Here is a 17,317-nt window from a genome sequence, read left to right as displayed (position 1 = left end):
AATATTAAACTAAATAATTTAAAATTATTTGTTAGGAATAAAAGATATTCTAGTAATAATATTATGCAATAAAAATTTATTTCCAAATAAAAACTAATAATATATTATTTTTTAAAAAAATATATTTCTTATATTTAAAATATATAATTTCAGATACTATTATAGAGATATTATTAATATTATATTTTTGTATTCAGCTATTCAACTTAATGGTCACCATTTAACATACTAATTTATTTCTCTGCAGCTTCTTCAGCTCATTCAATTTCTTCAGCTCATTTTGATGGTTCAGCTCATTTTTATTCAACCCATCATTATTAACCTATTCAGCTGGTTCAGTTTGTTAATCACCATTTGCAGCCTACATAGTTAATAATTAGATAAAGTTAAATTAAAAATCATAGTTAATAAATTAAACAAATTTTTTAAAAACAAAAACTGTATCATTCTATCTTCAATTTATGTTTTGTAATGAAACTTTATTTTTAATAATCATAATGTATTTGATATTTGTTTAGAATAAATAACCAAGAGCATCTCCAACTCATCTATATATTTATCTCTATATGTAGAGACATATATACTATAGTAATCTCTATTTTAGAGGCAAATTTGCTCTAACACAGCTCTATTTTCACTTTTAAAATAGAGATTGTTATATTATCCTCTATTTATAGGGAAAAAAATAGAGTTACTCTATATATATATACAGGAAAAAATAGCAATATCTAAGTAAGAATAGAACTGGGTTGAAATAAAATTCACCTCTATTATAGAGAATAAAAAAATAGAGAAAACCATTGGAGATGGTCTAAGTGAGTAAAATTTGCAAATTTTAAAAGTAAAGGACTATGTTAGAAATTAAAATAGAATATTAAGATAGAATATACTTAAATTATTTATTTTAAAGCAAGAATTAGAACAACTATTGGAGCAAAAAAAAAATGAAGTAAACCATTGGAGATGATCTTAAACAATAGACATATAGCTCTTTTACTTTTGGGTTGTTGCCTTTGTTCCTTTTGTTTTTTATTTTCTGTAATACAAGACCCTTTGTTATTTTTCATATATCCCAACAACTTCCCTTCTTGGTTTTATGCAAATTTGTTAGTGCAGTGCGGGTTTAGATTATCAGTTAAGTTCTTCCCCGTTATCTATTAGCTTTAACTAATGATGTTACATAGAGTTGGGGATGTTAAACTGGAATGAACTCACAAGTCAGGCCTCTCTCTATGTGGTTTAAGTTTCTCTACATTCTTTCAGATCTCAAAACCCAAAACACCAAAATATCAGATTCCACTTTCTATAATTGACAACAAACTTGAACTTGTAAGAGAGAATCGAAAACCGATAACAGCCTACTTTGCATTGTAATCCGGTAAGTTTGATGTTGCTCAGATTTCAGAAATCATCAGTATTTTTTTTTCACCCCGCACAGTTAGCTCCCAAATGTTTGTAAAAAGATATGAACTACACCAATCTCCCATCGAACATATAAGATTCAACTCCAAATCACAACAAAAGTAACCTTAGAACGAGAGAATATGAAGACCGTATTAATTAACAGAAATTAAAAGATGCTAACTTTAACTTTCTCAAACTCTAATTAAGTAAAATTGCCAAATCCGTAACCTTGAACATATCATCAATCTTCAACACAGATCAATCCAATTCGATTAAGAGCAACAAATTCAACAAGTAAGATCAACACCAATTTATTCCAATTAGACAATTTTGGTACTTAATGTGTTCATTGTATCAAACCGTCATCATCAAAAACGATCAGATCCAAAACATACGAAATCAGAAACATACAAACACACACAAAATCCCCTCACACAACCATACCATAGTTACATGTCATCATCATAAATCCCAGATCTAGGAGGAGACAACACGGCCAACGACAGGGTACTTTGCTACAAATTTCGTCTCCCAATCATTGAGAGTGTTCATCTCTTTCTCAGTGAGACCTTCAAGAGAAGGAGAGACATCTTCTTCCTTCTTACTCATCTTACCTAGAGCTCTGCTCGCGTCTTTTCCGGCGAATATCGCGTAATCGCCTCCGGGGCCGTAGAAGGATTTTCCCGTGGTGACGTCGAACACGCGGCCTTTGATTGCGACGTAGATCGGTGATGATTCGTTGGTGCCGTTGTATCGGCTTAGCTGCTCTGCGGTGAACTCCATTTTTTTGTTTCTTACGCTTTTGGATCGAATGTTTTTGTGGAAAGAACCAAATAAAATTTATAAAAGGTTGAGAGATATATTTTTAGGCATATCCTTATAGCAGAATAACTTTATATATATATATATATATATATATATATATCTTTTTATCATTTTTTATTTTTTAATAACTGGAATAAATTTACAGTAAATTGCAAAATACCATTATTTGGTAATTTTTAAAAAATTGAAAATGAGTTTTTCTATCACTGCAAATTTTATTTAAAATAGTAAAATTATGTATATATTCCTGCAAAAAAAAAAAAAAATTGAAACTAAGTTCAATTAATAAATATTGAAATTTCTGGAGTTAATAACCTTAAGAAGGTAGTCAATTTTCAAAAACATTAGAAAAATCTGAATCAAAACCGCTAAACCAAAGTTTTTACCAATTAAATCTTAATCATATTCATTGGTCTTTCTCCGAAATCAGAGATTGTTTTGATGTCCATGAAAACTATAAACTTCATCAAAAAAAATTTGGTCTTCACTTCCTAGTTTGGTGCATGATTTACTTTTTTTTTTAATTAAAAAAATAAGTTTACTTACTTCGGTTTAATAAGCATATTTCTTAAGATTTTGAAACCATTTTGTTATTCGTCGAAATGGGTAACAACGAGAACTAAAATTCGATTGAGAGGAAGTAAAAACTAAATCTACTTGCAATAGTTTACAAAAAAAAAAACACAGCTTTTTTTAAAACCACCAAATCTACTTGATCTGTACTTGTTATGCCATATCCAGGCTTAATACATACTTATTATATTATACTAGGGATGAGAACCCGCGCGTTGCGCGAGGTTGTATGCTAATTAGGCCTGACTAAAATTTTATATAGATTCATTGGTATATTATTAAAAAAACCTATATATTTCATGAAAACATTCTCTTTTATGCACGTTCAGATCTCGAGTTAGAGCCTTGGTAATGTAGTTGTTTTTTCTAAAAACTAAGAATTTCAAAAAGGCATCGTATGATTTAATCCCAACAGTGAACGTGTTGTTAATGACGTTAAATTTTTTATTAACTTTTATAAATGGCATGTTGATTTTGCAAGTCAATGAAAAGTTTGTTATTATATTTGAAAGTCAACAAAAGTTGAATTCTTTTTTTGGTTAGACAAAAAATTTATATTTTTTTTTGGCAATTTTTGGAATGTTTGAGTTTTTTTAGCCGAATTCTCGTAGTATTTTATCTCATTTACCATTTGGTTAAAATGGCTCATTAAATAGGCAATTATCGAAAGCTTTTTATTTCACTTGATGGGCCTATTTGTTTTTTAGTATTGGGTCTAACTTATTCTGTTTTTTAGATTTTTTTGGTTATGTTCTCAATTCAAAGTGTTCTGTAATTATTTTCTTCTTCATTTTTTCATCCTCTGATTGTACGGACTTGGCTTGCAATATTTTCATCCTCCGATTACAGTTTATGGTTTTGATTGTCGAGGATTCTTTATTAATCTTGAGGAGACAGTTGACGGAGTCCAATTCAGTTCGTGGTGTGGGCGTAAACTAAGTGAATTTCCGATTTCTTGGGTGGCAAAATTTNAAAAATCCTATGATTTCATCTAAATTAACTAAAAAAGTTAAAAAATAAATTGTCAGTACAACTGAAACGACCGAAAAAGATATATGAGTTAATATATGCTCTAAAATTGAAAAAATCATAAAAAATTTGTTAAAAATTAATAAATTAATAAATTAATACTAGGTTTTACCCGGTTTTATAAAAAAAGTCGGGTATTATTTTGATTATAAAACTTATAATATCTCTTTTAGAAGATCTTATGCCGCTACTCGGACTCGAACCGAGATGCTCTAGCACTGCTTCCTAAGAGCAGCGTGTCTACCAATTTCACCATAGCGGCAACTTGTTCAAAACAATATTAACAAGTTTTGATTCAATCGTCGAGATTCAAATTTAAATAAAGAAGCCAATTGATTCAAAAAGTTTTAATGGATTTAATCAATTAAAACTTTGTGAAATAGGTATTCGGGTTTTAATTCAATTAAGATATTTTTTTTATCTGAGTTATTTAAAATTATTTAAATTCACCTTTTGTCCTTTATATTTTTTCTAGAATACAATGAAAAATATAACTAAATTCAACTTTAACCCAAAGACAAAATTCGAAATGCTCTTTATCATTTTTTTTTCATTTATATGATAACAAAATGCTTTTTCGAAAAATAAAAATTTCTTCAAAACCTTTAGACATTTTAAATAAAATTAGATTTTCCTAATTGCTCGAGAGAAATCAAAAAATTCTCAAAATATTTTTTATGTATCTTTTTATATTGTACAAACATAAGATTTTTTGATCACTTGATTTTTTGATCACTTAAAGTAATTAATTTAAAGATCTTTTATTTCCTCATTAAGAGGAAATAAAAGATCTTTTTTTTTTATTGTATCAAGATAGTGGTGGGGAAAATACGAATCCCCCTTCTAAAAAAAATGTGAACCTTTTTTTTTCTTTTGGTTCCTATTTTTTTTATATGTATTTTCAAAAATTGGTTTTTTTTTTAGTTAGGCTAATTCTAATTATTATAGTTTTTTTATTTATTTTGCTGTACAAAAAAACTTTTTGAATTACCTGTAGAAAGTGATTTCCCTAACGAAAAAGCTTTCAACGCTGTCCAATATCCCTTCCTTTTCCAAATTTTTTTACGAATACGCTTTTTCGAGATAGAAGTACGTTTTTTTGGAACTGCCATTCAAAAATGAAAAAAAAATTTTCAGTGGTATAATTGGATGTCAAAGACATTTATTATTCTATTCTTTCGTACTCCATATCGAGTTATTTTTTTTTTTATTATATATTATTTTCAAAACAAAAAAGACATTCAAAAGTTTCAAATCCAACTGTTTTTTTTTTTACTTTTTTTTAACGTTTGAAATCCGTACGAGAAAACTCATTTAAGTAATCTATACTGATATATTATATTATCAAAAAATATATTATATTATCAAAAAAATTATAAGATTTCTTCACATCATATGTAAAAAAAAAAAGCTCGCTTAGTGTACTGGAAGACAATCACTAAATTCCATGATGCAAATCCATTCCTTAACAATCCTAAAAAATCAAACTCAAATAACTTTGTTTTAGGTAAAGTTTTTTTTATATAATTAATATTAAGTATTTTTTATCGTGTAAATCTTTGTTCTATTCTTAATATATGTATATAAATTATTGTAATACGGAATTAGAATTCACTTTTTCTGTATCTGCATAAAATAACAATAAAATTTTATTTATTTATATTTATTTATTTAGTAGTAATAAAAAAAAAAAGACAAATAATTTTTTTTACAGTAACATAGTAATATTTTTAATCACTTCTAATTTTTTTTATTTGAATATATATTTCTTTTCAAAGATTTATGAAGGATTATTGGAAAACATTTCTATTTAGGTTTAAAATTGCGTACTTTTTTTATTGTCCCCTTTGAAAAAAAAAATATATATATATACAAACCAGTGAATAAGAAATAATAAATTTAATAATAAAATAAAAAGGGTTTTTTATTTTATGGAACATACATATCAATATTCATGGATCATCCCTTTCATTCCACTTCCAGTACCTATTTTACTAGGAGTTGGACTTCTACTTTTTCCGACAGCAACACAAAAAACCTTCGCCGCATCTGGACTTTTCTTAGTATTTTTGTTAAGTATAGTTACGATCTTTTCATTCTATCTATCTATTCAACAAATTTTTCTAAGTTGCATTCATCAAAATGTATGGTCTTGGACCATAAATAATGAATTTTCTTTTGAGTTCGGTTACTTTATCGATCCACTTACTTCTATTATGTCAATATTAATTACAACTGTTGGGATTTTGGTTCTGATTTATAGTGACAATTATATGTCGCATGATCAAGGATATCTGAGATTTTTTGCTTATATGGGTTTTTTTAATACTTCAATGTTAGGATTAGTTACTAGTTCTAATTTGATCCAAATTTATTTTTTTTGGGAATTAGTTGGAATGTGTTCGTATTTATTAATAGGTTTTTGGTTCACACGACCTATTGCAGCGAATGCTTGTCAAAAAGCTTTTGTAACTAATCGTGTAGGAGATTTTGGTTTATTATTAGGAATTTTAGGTCTTTATTGGATAACTGGCAGTTTTAAATTTCAGGATTTGTTCGAAATATTCAATAATTTAATTTTAAATAATAGAGTAAATCTCTTATTCCTTACTTTGTGTGCATTTCTATTATTTGTAGGTCCTATTGCTAAATCCGCACAATTTCCTCTTCATGTATGGTTACCTGATGCCATGGAGGGCCCTACTCCCATTTCGGCTCTTATACATGCTGCTACTATGGTAGCGGCGGGGATTTTTCTTGTAGCTCGGCTTCTTCCTCTTTTTATAGTTATCCCTTCTATAATGTATATAATATCTTTGATAGGTATAATAATAGTACTCTTAGGGGTCATGTTAGCTCTTGTTCAAAAAGACATTAAGCAAGGTTTAGCCTATTCTACAATGTCTCAACTGGGTTATATGATGTTAGCTCTAGGTATGGGGTCTTATCGATCTGCTTTATTTCATTTGATTACTCATGCTTATTCGAAAGCTTTGTTGTTTTTAGGATCTGGATCCATTATTCATTCAATGGAAGCTATAGTTGGATATTCTCCCGATAAAAGTCAGAATATGATTCTTATGGGTGGTTTGACAAAACATGTCCCGATTACAAAAACGGCCTTTTTAATAGGAACACTCTCTCTTTGTGGTATTCCCCCCCTTGCTTGTTTTTGGTCGAAAGATGAAATTCTTACTGACAGTTTGTTGTTTTCGCCAATTTTTGCAATAATAGCTTGTTCAACAGCGGGATTAACCGCATTTTATATGTTTCGGATTTATTTACTTACTTTCGAAGGACATTTAAACACTTATTTTCTAAATTACAGTGGAAAAAAAAGTAGCTCCTTCTATTCACTCTCTTTATGGGGTAAAGACGAAGAAAAAAAACTTAATAAAAATTTTGGGTTAGTACCATTATTAACAATGAATAATACGAAAAGAGCTTCTTTTTTTTGCAATAAAACATATAAAATTAGTAATAATGTAAGAAATCAAATTTTTATTACTGTTGAAAATTTTGGACTTAATAAAAGAACTTTCTATTATCCCCAGGAATCAGACAATACTATTCTATTTCCTATGCTTATATTGCTTTTATTTACTTTGTTTATTGGAGCCATAGGAATTCCTTTCAATCAAGAAGGAATAGACTTTGATATATTATCAAAATTATTCACGCCGTCAATAAACCTTTTGCATAAAAATTCACAAAATTTTGTAGATTGGTATGAATTTTTGAGAAATGCAACTTTTTCAGTCAGTATAGCTTTTTTTGGAATATTTATAGCATACTGTTTATATAAGCCTTTTTATTCATCTTTATTAAATTTAACCTTACTTAATTCATTTCAAAAATGGAATTCTAAACGAATTCGTTGGGAAAAACTAATAAATTTTGTATATAATTGGTCATATAATCGTGGTTACATAGATGCTTTTTTTAAAACATCTTTCATTGAAAGTATAAGAAGATTAGCAAAACAAACGAATTTTTTTGATAAACGAATCATTGATGGAATTACAAACGGAGTAGGTATTACAAGTTTCTTTGTAGGAGAAGTAACAAAATATATAGGTGGAAGTCGCATCTCTTCTTATCTGTTCTTATATTTGTCCTATGTATTGATTTTTTTAATGATCCTCTTTTTTTTTTATTTTGAAAAATTCTAAATTCGAATTTTCTTTATTTCCATCTAGATTTTCAGAAACTGTTTTATAGTATGTTCGAACGTGGAATTCATCATCCTTATTAATTTTGTCTTTTCCATTCACTCGGATTTCTTCCATTTCATCGATTTTGTCCAGATCTTCCCCTTCTTCCGAAAAAAGAGAAGGAAAAGGAGCTTCTTCGGTGGATACCTCTTGGTCCTGTTTAGTCCCACCCGTTTCTGAGGTTCCTTTTAGTTTCTTAGTAAAAATGGGTGATGGTATTCTGCCTAAATAGTAGACACAGGTAATAAATAAGAGAATACTAAAGATTCGAGCNAATCGATTTTGTCCAGATTTTCCCCTTCTTCCGAAAAAAGAGAAGGAAAAGGAGCTTCTTCAGTGGATACCTCTTGGTCCTGTTTAGTCCTATCCGTTTCTGAGGTTCTTTTTAGTTTCTTAGTAAAAATGGGTGATGGTATTCTGCCTAAATAGTAAACATATGTAATAAATAAGAGAATACTAAAGATTCGAGCCATAGAATTTCTCAATTCTGACACAAGCAACTTATACTTAATAGATCTAATAAGTGCATTAGACTTAATAGAATTATTTTGCTGTATCCAGACTAATACCAATCCAACCCATTTCATGAATAAAATGTGACCAATTAACCAACCAACAAAACTACTTGTTACAAATAACATCTTGTTGTTGCATCGAAACATATAAATGTTAACTAATTTGGCTAACATTGAGGTAAAATGAAATGGTTGAATAATTGAAAAATGAGATTATTTAGGAATACACATTGAATGCGAAGATTACGTATTTCATTTCTGGTTAGAGATATTTGAATCGGTCATTTGACGAGACCGGACTTTAATGAGCCCATACAATTAAACCAATTTCTTTGTTCGGAGACTTTTCTCCTCCTCTCGTCTTCCAATTTTGGTATACCCAAAACAAAACAAAATTGCAAAGACAAATTTTAAACCTCTGAATTCAACCTTCTCGGCCAAGAAGAAGAAGAAGAAGAAGAAGAAGGAAATGGAGATTTGTATGTGTTGCGATGCACACCTCGTAACAAAACCAATTTTGAATCCACCATGGAGCTCTCCGAGGAGAACGAAGCTAGGTTTTGTACCGGCTCTTCGCCGCTTTCACGTCAAGGCTTCGGCGGTGGATTCGCCTGAGAGTTCTTCAAATTTCGCCAAGCGTATGGATCAAGCTTGGATTATCTCACAGGTTCTGTTTTTCTCTCCGATTGCTCCCTACTTGTTAATCTTGATTCGTTTGGTTTTTGTTGATCCTTCTTGAGTAATTACAAAAAGAAGAACTGATCCCTTTTCATGCTTGTTACTTGCTTTGTATGATTTGTGTCTTATGTATACCTGTTTTGTAGTCATGTTTGATTGAAAGTGCTAATTGCAGTTTCGTATGAGATTGTAAGAACTTGGATTTGTAATGAGATATGGTTAAATCCAGATTAAGAGGTGAATTATAGAATCAGCATGTTTAAATGGCCTTTTTGTACGAGCAGTTTGATATCGTAAAAACACTGTGATTTTGCTATGTACCTTTGGGTTTGTTTCTGGCAAGAAGAAGTTGTATTGTATGTTTATCAAAGATTTTGTGTTCACAGTTCATTTGGTTTGTGACATATGATGACAACACGTTAGCTTCTGAGGGATGAGGTTTGCTTGACTAATATCTCGCAATGCACATTATAGTTTTGTAGCTTGTTTGTTGGATTTATCTGCTTATTCTCTTCCATTGATTGCAAAGAATCTATCCACAAATTAAGATTAGGAAGCCTTAATTTCTTCTAGCATTTGCAGTTTCGTCAAGGTTTAACATTGAACTCGTGTACCGTTCTTAAGAGTTCAGTAGATCGCTTCTGTTTCTATGTGTTACAAGATTTATATGTGTTGTGTGACTCAATTATTTGCTTTGTTTCTCTTTTGTTTAATCACTGCAGCAACCAAGTCCTGTTGGATGCTCATCTTGCAATTCAAAGGGTCATGTTGAATGCAAATGGTGTGCGGGTACAGGATTCTTCATCCTCGGTGATAACATGCTTTGCCAAGTACCCTCAAGGAATACTTCTTGCGTGATCTGCTCCGGACAGGTTTGTAATCCAACATAAAAGAACAGAGTGGTTAATCGTTTTTTTTGTCCTCAAAAGTATAGACCTTGCCCGATGTGTCTTCCTGATTATATATCTTCAAAAGTATGAACACTCGATTCGTTCATTGGTCTCAGGGATCTGCTTGCTGTAGGGATTGCAAAGGAACTGGGTTTCGTGCCAAGTGGTTAGAAAAGCCTCCAGTGCCGTCGTAGTTGAAGAGCGAAAAGCAAGTTACGTGAGGGTTTTAATCTTTAATGATTGTTTGTGGAGCTAAAATGTGTCTATCAATCACTATATATTGGTTCGAGTGGAATCTTAAGTTAGATATGCGTATATCTTTTCACAAGTATTATGTTTGTATGTGGTATATGTTCATTTATTCATTTCTTTATGAATAACCAAAGGGCTACATGAAGATTTCTTGTAATCAACAAACGTGACTTTTACGATTTCATTAGATAGAGCATATTTCAACGAAGTACAATAGTAGCGATTAGTAAAGCATCGCTTTAGTAATTTTTATCTTACATTTTCATGTGGTTGCGTAAACCATTTGCATTTTTTTTTTTTTTGGTCTGGTCACCAATAAACTTAGATTACCGGAGTTACAAAACTTAAATAAATGTCAAAAAGAACATACGAAGGTGAAACTGAAATCAAGTATTACGAGCCAGAAATTAAATTAGATATATATATAGAGAGAGAAAAAGATGAAAACAAAATAAATATACTCCTTAACTATAAAAGATTGTTTACAATGGTTTGATTTATCAACACCTTATTTTTTACTCTATTGGTTCAAAAAAAAAAAAAAAAAAATCATTTTTAGAGTTTTATTGTGGTTTAACAAAGAATGTCATTGTATATTTCAATGTAATTTTTATACAATTTTTTTTAATTTATCCTTATCTAAAAGTTATCTTTAAATTTAAACCATTAATTTTTTAAATAATAGGCAAACTCAAAAAAGCTTTCCAGGTTTTAGCCACCTAGTAAAAATAAGACAACTATACCCTGTAACTGAGCAATTAGACTTTAATTTTGTTACCCAACTGATGTATTGAAATCCAGTTTGATTAAAATAATTAATTATATGGGGACAAACCAACTGTTGCACTGTTTCAATTTATAAAAAATATATATATATATATATATATATTTATGAGATGAGAAAAAGAAAGAAGAACAAGAGTAAACAGTAGTTCAAAAAACTGACTTCTTCACCAAAAAAAATTCTGGAAATTAGTGAAAAATCTTTGTGTATTTTATTTTCTCAAACCATCTAATAGGAAAGCTAATAATTGATTGTTCAACAAATAATTAGTAGCAACAAACGACTAAATTCCAGGAAAATTGGGTGAAGAGTAATCCAAAGAAAATTAGAAGAGGAGAGGTAGCATTCCAGAATCTCGTTTTTGAATTTAAATATGCTAATATATGCTAGATTTACAAGATTTATGTCTAAAAAATATTAAAATAAAGAAACCAAAGAATTATGAAAAAAACTGTGAATTACCGCTACAAAACTAGGGTTGCAAAAGAGGATACTCAGGTTGAAAATGATTGCAAATTTACAATTTCACCCTTTAGAGAATTTATTTTGTGTACGTGTATGCAGTTTACGGTATACGTAATATTAATTATGTGAAAATGTATGTTTGTACGTTAGATTATCTACTATTGTGAAGTTTGTGTACGTAATATTTAATGTGTACACATGAACACACAAATAGAGATTATTTTAATGTTTACCTACACATGAACAAACAAATTATTACTTTGTACGTACATGGTAATGGTAATACTAATATCTTAACTTGTTTAATAACATGATTCAAAAAAATTAAAGAAAAAAATATATATAATGAAATAGATCTTAAAAGTTAGAAAAAGAGTTATAATTAAAAGTAGCTATAATTATGTGTGTTTTATTGTAGCGAGAACACTTTAGCGAGAATAATTTCAGTTAGTGGTGTCCGGCGAATAGAGATTATAATGTAACTTCACTCCAAATCGATTTGTTTTGTGTACCAAAAATATATTCCTTTGTAGTGTACGTAAAGAGATATTGTACATTAGATATGTTTTTTTTTTTTGGATTTGACATAGTTTGGCACAACATATCGATTGTAGTCTAGGTTGAATTTGTGTAAATCCAAGGCTTTTTTGTTAGTTTGATTTTTGTCTGTGTACCAAACATTTATTATGTTGTTGTATACGTATGTTAGTTGTGTACATTATAAACTTAATTGGTGGGTCTGATATAGTTAGTTGTGCACATTATGTTGTGTACATTATGTTGTGTACGTATCTGAGTTGTGTATATGTATACCATTAGATGGTTGAATGTCACCATTCTCCAAATTCATCGATGCTTTTTCCAACACGTACACTCTCATGGTATTGGGCATTTGAGCTAATTTCTCTTTCCTAGCTTTACTTTATGTCCTTGTCATTCTACTTTTTTGAATTGGATTAGTTATCATGTTGCAAGTTTAATTTGTCAAACTACATGTTTTAGGATGAAACGTTAAAATAAATTTTAGTAGGACTTCGTAAACTGAAATTGCAAACTATAAACCATATATGTGAATGATTATACTAATAAACAAGTTCTGAGTCAATTTTTTTTTTAATTAAAATTTGTAAGTAAATTGCCATAATATATCTATACTATCTAATATCTTATGTTTAAAATATGTATACTATATAATTTTGTATATCATATCCTTAACTACTAACTATTAACCGAAAGTAAAGATTTAAACTGTTTACAAATCTCCATAGATGAACTAATTGTTTTTCTTTTTGGCAAATTATTATTGTGTACGTAAACAATAAAATTTGTATTATTATGTGTACGTACATATAGTAATACAAATTTTATTGTGTACGTACATATAGTAATACAAATTATTACTGTGTACGTACACATAATAATACAAATTATTAGTATGTACGTACATGGTAATTCTAATATCTAAAATTTTCTTTAACATCACAATTCATAATAAAAATGAATAATAATTTAAAATTTAAAATTTAAAATAAATATATCAAAATGGATCTTAAAAAATAGAAAAAAAAATTCTAACTCAAACTGATAAAAATAAAAAATAATAATAAACGTGAAAAGAGATAAATGAGAAAACTTTTAGTGGTGAAAAATAATAAAATTATTATTTTAATTATAATTATAATTATAATTCTTTTTTTTTAGTTGTAGTGACAAAATTCTTGTATTGTACGTGACAGTCAACTGATATGTTTACAGTCGAACCAAATTCTAACTAAACATACACATAAGTATAATTTCATACAAGGACTTTTTTGTCCAAATTTTTTTAATGGCTAATGTATGAAAAATGTATTTGACTTTGACCAAAGGTAGTTAAAAAACTCACTATGTGGCTAATATACGTAAATTGCCCTAATTTTTTTATTAAATAGGGGCATATATGTTTAATTCAATGTTTTCTTTAACTTGTGTGAAATGTGTCAAAATAACACTCTTGTGAAATGGAAGTGTTCAAATAATTTTACTATCAAATAATTCACTCTAAAGATTAAGATGAGATCAGATTGTCAAGACCATACAAGAAAATTAACCAGCCATCAACAAACTCAAAGTACAATCATGCTCAGCGAACAAAGCTTTTGCGCTCAGCAAAACAAATACTTAAACGAAAATACCTTTAGAATTATCTCATTCTTTACCTAAAGGGTGAGTGTCAGATGAGTTGGTTGTTGATACGAATTATCTGAAGTTTCTGGACCAGCCTCATCCAAGACATTCTCTTTTCCATGTTCTCTTCTCATAAGCCTCAACAACTTGTTTGTTCTTTCTATCAACAAAAGATCTATATGCATGTCCTTGTATGTGTTTTCATAAACATTTCTCCAAATGACATGGGACGCCCAAGTTCTTCCTCCTATAATGATACAAAAAATGTGTTTAAATGATTGATTCATGATCTAGTATAGAACATCAGTGAGGTTTAATATACAAAATCAATGGTTTAATTATTTCTATTAACTTTTTGTTGGAAGTTTTTAGGTGTGGCTCTATGGGCAGATCAGAACCGACAAAGCAATAGTAGAAGAAGAATTTTGACAGATTAAAAGGTTTTTATGATCAATCGTTATGCCATAAGCTGTCGAACTCAATGGTTATTAACTTTGGTGATAAATTATTCGATGGATTGTAAAATAAGAATAACTTTATAAAGGCTTTCCTTAACCTTTTTTTTTTTTTTGACATCAATTGTTTTCATAGATGCAGTGACAAACGCAAAACAACATAGTGAGATGCAACAACAAACACAGATGAAACATCAAATCCCTTTTCATATATTCATAGATTAATGTATATCAGCTAAAGATGTATCCTTGAGCCACCAAAGGGTTTTTCCGCAGCTTGGACAGTAAGGGCATTGCCGAGCAGCAGCGAGGTTTGACAAAACGGACAAGGCATAAACGTTTCGGCATAAACACAATCACAGAACGAGGTTTGATATTTGCAATTACAGATCGACCTTAACCTTTGAATCACTCACAAATAGGAAACATTTCAAGTCTATAACTTATGATAACAGTTTGAACTCAGCAAAAGTATGACAACAAGTGTTAACCATGCTCATTAAGAAACAAAAGAGAAAGCTAAAATGAACAAAGACCATACACAACAGTCTACCGGCCATCAACAAACTTTAATGTTTTAATCATGCTCAGCAAAACAAAGACTTAAACCAAAATACCTTAAGAATTATCTCTTCTTTTAGGCGTGGCTCTATGGGCAGATCAGAACCGACAAATCAGTGGTAGAAGAAAATCTTGACAGATAAAAGGTTTTTATGATCAATCGTCATGCTATATAACCTATGAACTCAATGGTCATTAACTTTGGTGATAGTTACTCGAATGGATTATAAAATAAGAATAACTTTATAAAGGCTTTCCTTAACTTATTTTTGTTTTTTTACATCAAAATGTTTTCATAGATGCAGTGACAAACGCAAAAAAAACATAGTGAGATGCAACAACAAACACAAACACAAACACAGATGAAACATCAAATCCTTTCATAGATTAGTATTAGCTAAAGAAGTATCCTTGAGCCACCAAAGGGTTCTCAAGGCCAAAAGTAAGGGCATTGCCGAGTAGCGCAGCGAGGTTTGACAATACGAACAAGGCATAAAACATTCACAAAACGAAAAAAAAAAAAAAAAAAAACACAATCACAGATCGACGATTGGATCCGATAGTTTGCTAATTTAGCATGACAGATCGATCAGAATATCTCAAGAGATAGCGAGAGAGAGATAGAGATATCTTACAGTAGAAAGGTTCTGTGGGTGGTAGCATGGTTTGAAGAGACGAGAAAAAAACAAGAAAAATGAATTTTGTTAATTGAGGGGAAAAGTCGTCTATTTTTTTTAATTGGTTTGGGCTTTGGCTACTCTTAACCTTTAATATTATTAAAAAAATGTTTTTAAAGTTAAAAAAAAAATAAAAGACATTTATAAGCCCTAATCGTGTTGAGGGGAATTGCCCTAATTCTGTTTTAACCTAATGATCTACTTCTGGGTAGGAACCACCGCCGCCTCTGCGGCAACGAGTTCCTTAGCCGAAACGCCATGGAAAAAGAGGAAATCGAATCCATCACCTCCTCTATCCTTTTTGTCACTCCCAGATGTTCTCATCCTAAACTGTTTATCCCGTTTATCCAAATCCTACTACCCGAAACTCTCCTTAGTCTCCAAGACCTTTCGCTCTCTCATCTCATCCCTTGATCTTAACCACGCTCGGTTTCACCACAAAACACAAGAGCCCTTCTTTTACGTCTGCTTAAAGTTTCCCGATCGTCCTCTTCCTACTTGGTACTCGCTCTGGATCAAACCTGAGGATTTCGACGACAAGGAGGAGGAGAAGAAGAAGAGAAGTCTACATTGGTACAAGTACCTTCTTCCTATGCTTCTCAACCATTGCTTATCTTTAATGTTGGTTTAGATGTCTATGCATTCAGACAACGATATCCTCCGTCTCGTGACATGTTGGTTCGTAAAAAGGATGCTTGCTTTTGGCGTTTAGCTCCCAAAATGTCTGTAGCTCGAGCCAATCACGTTGCTTGTCTCTTCGATGAGAAAATATATGTAATGGGAGGTTGTGGTGAGAATGATACTTGGGGTGAGGTTTTCGATACAAAGACTCAAACTTGGAAACCTTTACCGAACCCTAATCCCGAGCTCCGCTTCTCTACAATGATTAGAGGGATACAAGTATTCCAAGGAAAGTTTTACGTTAGGAGCAATGAGAGCAAGGATTCTGTTTATGATCCAAAACAAGGTAAATGGAACGCTGCAGCCAAAGTACTTGAGATTGGTAGTAGGTGTGTGGTAGATAATGTGTGGTACTCTTGCCGTCCCAATAGTTTTATGTGGTATGACAAAGAATGTAGTGATTGGAGAGTTGTCAAGGGTCTTTCTTCACTGAATCAAAGTCGTCGTAGTGGTTTGATGGATACAGTTAACTTCAATGGAAAACTCTTACTCTTGTGGGACAAGTTTACGAAGCCTCGTCGTCGTATTTGTGAAGAGAAGAATATTTGGGGTGCACTGATTGCGTTTGAAAAGCGCAAAAATGGTCAGGTTTGGGGGAAAGTTGAATGGTCTAATGTTATGCTTAAGGTTCCTAGTTCATACCGCTTCTTGCGTTCTACAGTGATACTGACTTGATCATTTGCCAACATGTTATGCTTAAGGTTCCTAGTAGTATAATCTCTCGCTTAAATCATTTGTAACATCAATGAGGAATATATTCAGGTATTATCACTAAAGTTATTCGATGCTCGTAGTCTCTGTCGTGGGATTGTCGTCGTCTTATGCTACATGCCCAGATTAAAATTTCTGTCTACCTCCATATTTATCAGTATCACGATCAATTGTTTCAAATATACATGTCATGCATGACTACTATGTTAGATAATGTCTAATCAATTTTGTATCATTCGACTTCTAATATACTCTTTCTAAATAGCGTGATTTAACTCACTTAGTCATTCACAAACCACACCAAAGCAATAAAAGTAAAACATTTTGACAAGTCTAGAAATCAAAATCATCTTTTGCGATACTCTTGAAACGCTCTGACATGCATGAGTAGATGGCTTAGACAACATTGATAAGTCACCTAAGTAGATACATAGTTT

The 17,317-nt window shown here is 30.6% G+C and overlaps 3 protein-coding genes and 1 non-coding gene across 4 annotated transcripts; 2 read left to right on the top strand and 2 right to left on the bottom strand.

The window, feature by feature from the left end:
* Positions 1,700–2,262, bottom strand: LOC104752132 (probable steroid-binding protein 3). Its single transcript, XM_010474201.2, has one exon. It carries the CDS (start codon positions 2,185–2,187, stop codon positions 1,882–1,884), a length of 306 nt encoding a protein of 101 aa, XP_010472503.1. The 5' UTR covers positions 2,188–2,262; the 3' UTR covers positions 1,700–1,881.
* Positions 4,014–4,093, bottom strand: TRNAL-UAG. The gene has a single exon. It is a non-coding gene; the product is annotated as a tRNA-Leu (tRNA).
* LOC104752131 lies at positions 8,871–10,588 on the top strand. The gene is made up of 3 exons (XM_010474200.2): positions 8,871–9,227; positions 9,961–10,110; positions 10,245–10,588. Exons 1-3 carry the CDS (start codon positions 9,030–9,032, stop codon positions 10,320–10,322), a joined length of 426 nt encoding a protein of 141 aa, XP_010472502.1. The 5' UTR covers positions 8,871–9,029; the 3' UTR covers positions 10,323–10,588.
* Positions 15,682–16,844, top strand: LOC104753977 (F-box/kelch-repeat protein At4g39753-like). The gene is given in 2 exon segments (XM_019237837.1): positions 15,682–16,045; positions 16,048–16,844. Coding segments are annotated over 2 exon segments (1,161 nt in total).

Source organism: Camelina sativa, chromosome 16 (genome assembly GCF_000633955.1).
Source record: "Camelina sativa cultivar DH55 chromosome 16, Cs, whole genome shotgun sequence".
Lineage (NCBI taxonomy): Eukaryota > Viridiplantae > Streptophyta > Magnoliopsida > Brassicales > Brassicaceae > Camelina > Camelina sativa.
Note: the sequence above shows the minus strand (reverse complement) of the source record. Positions and strands in the feature narration are given on the sequence as shown.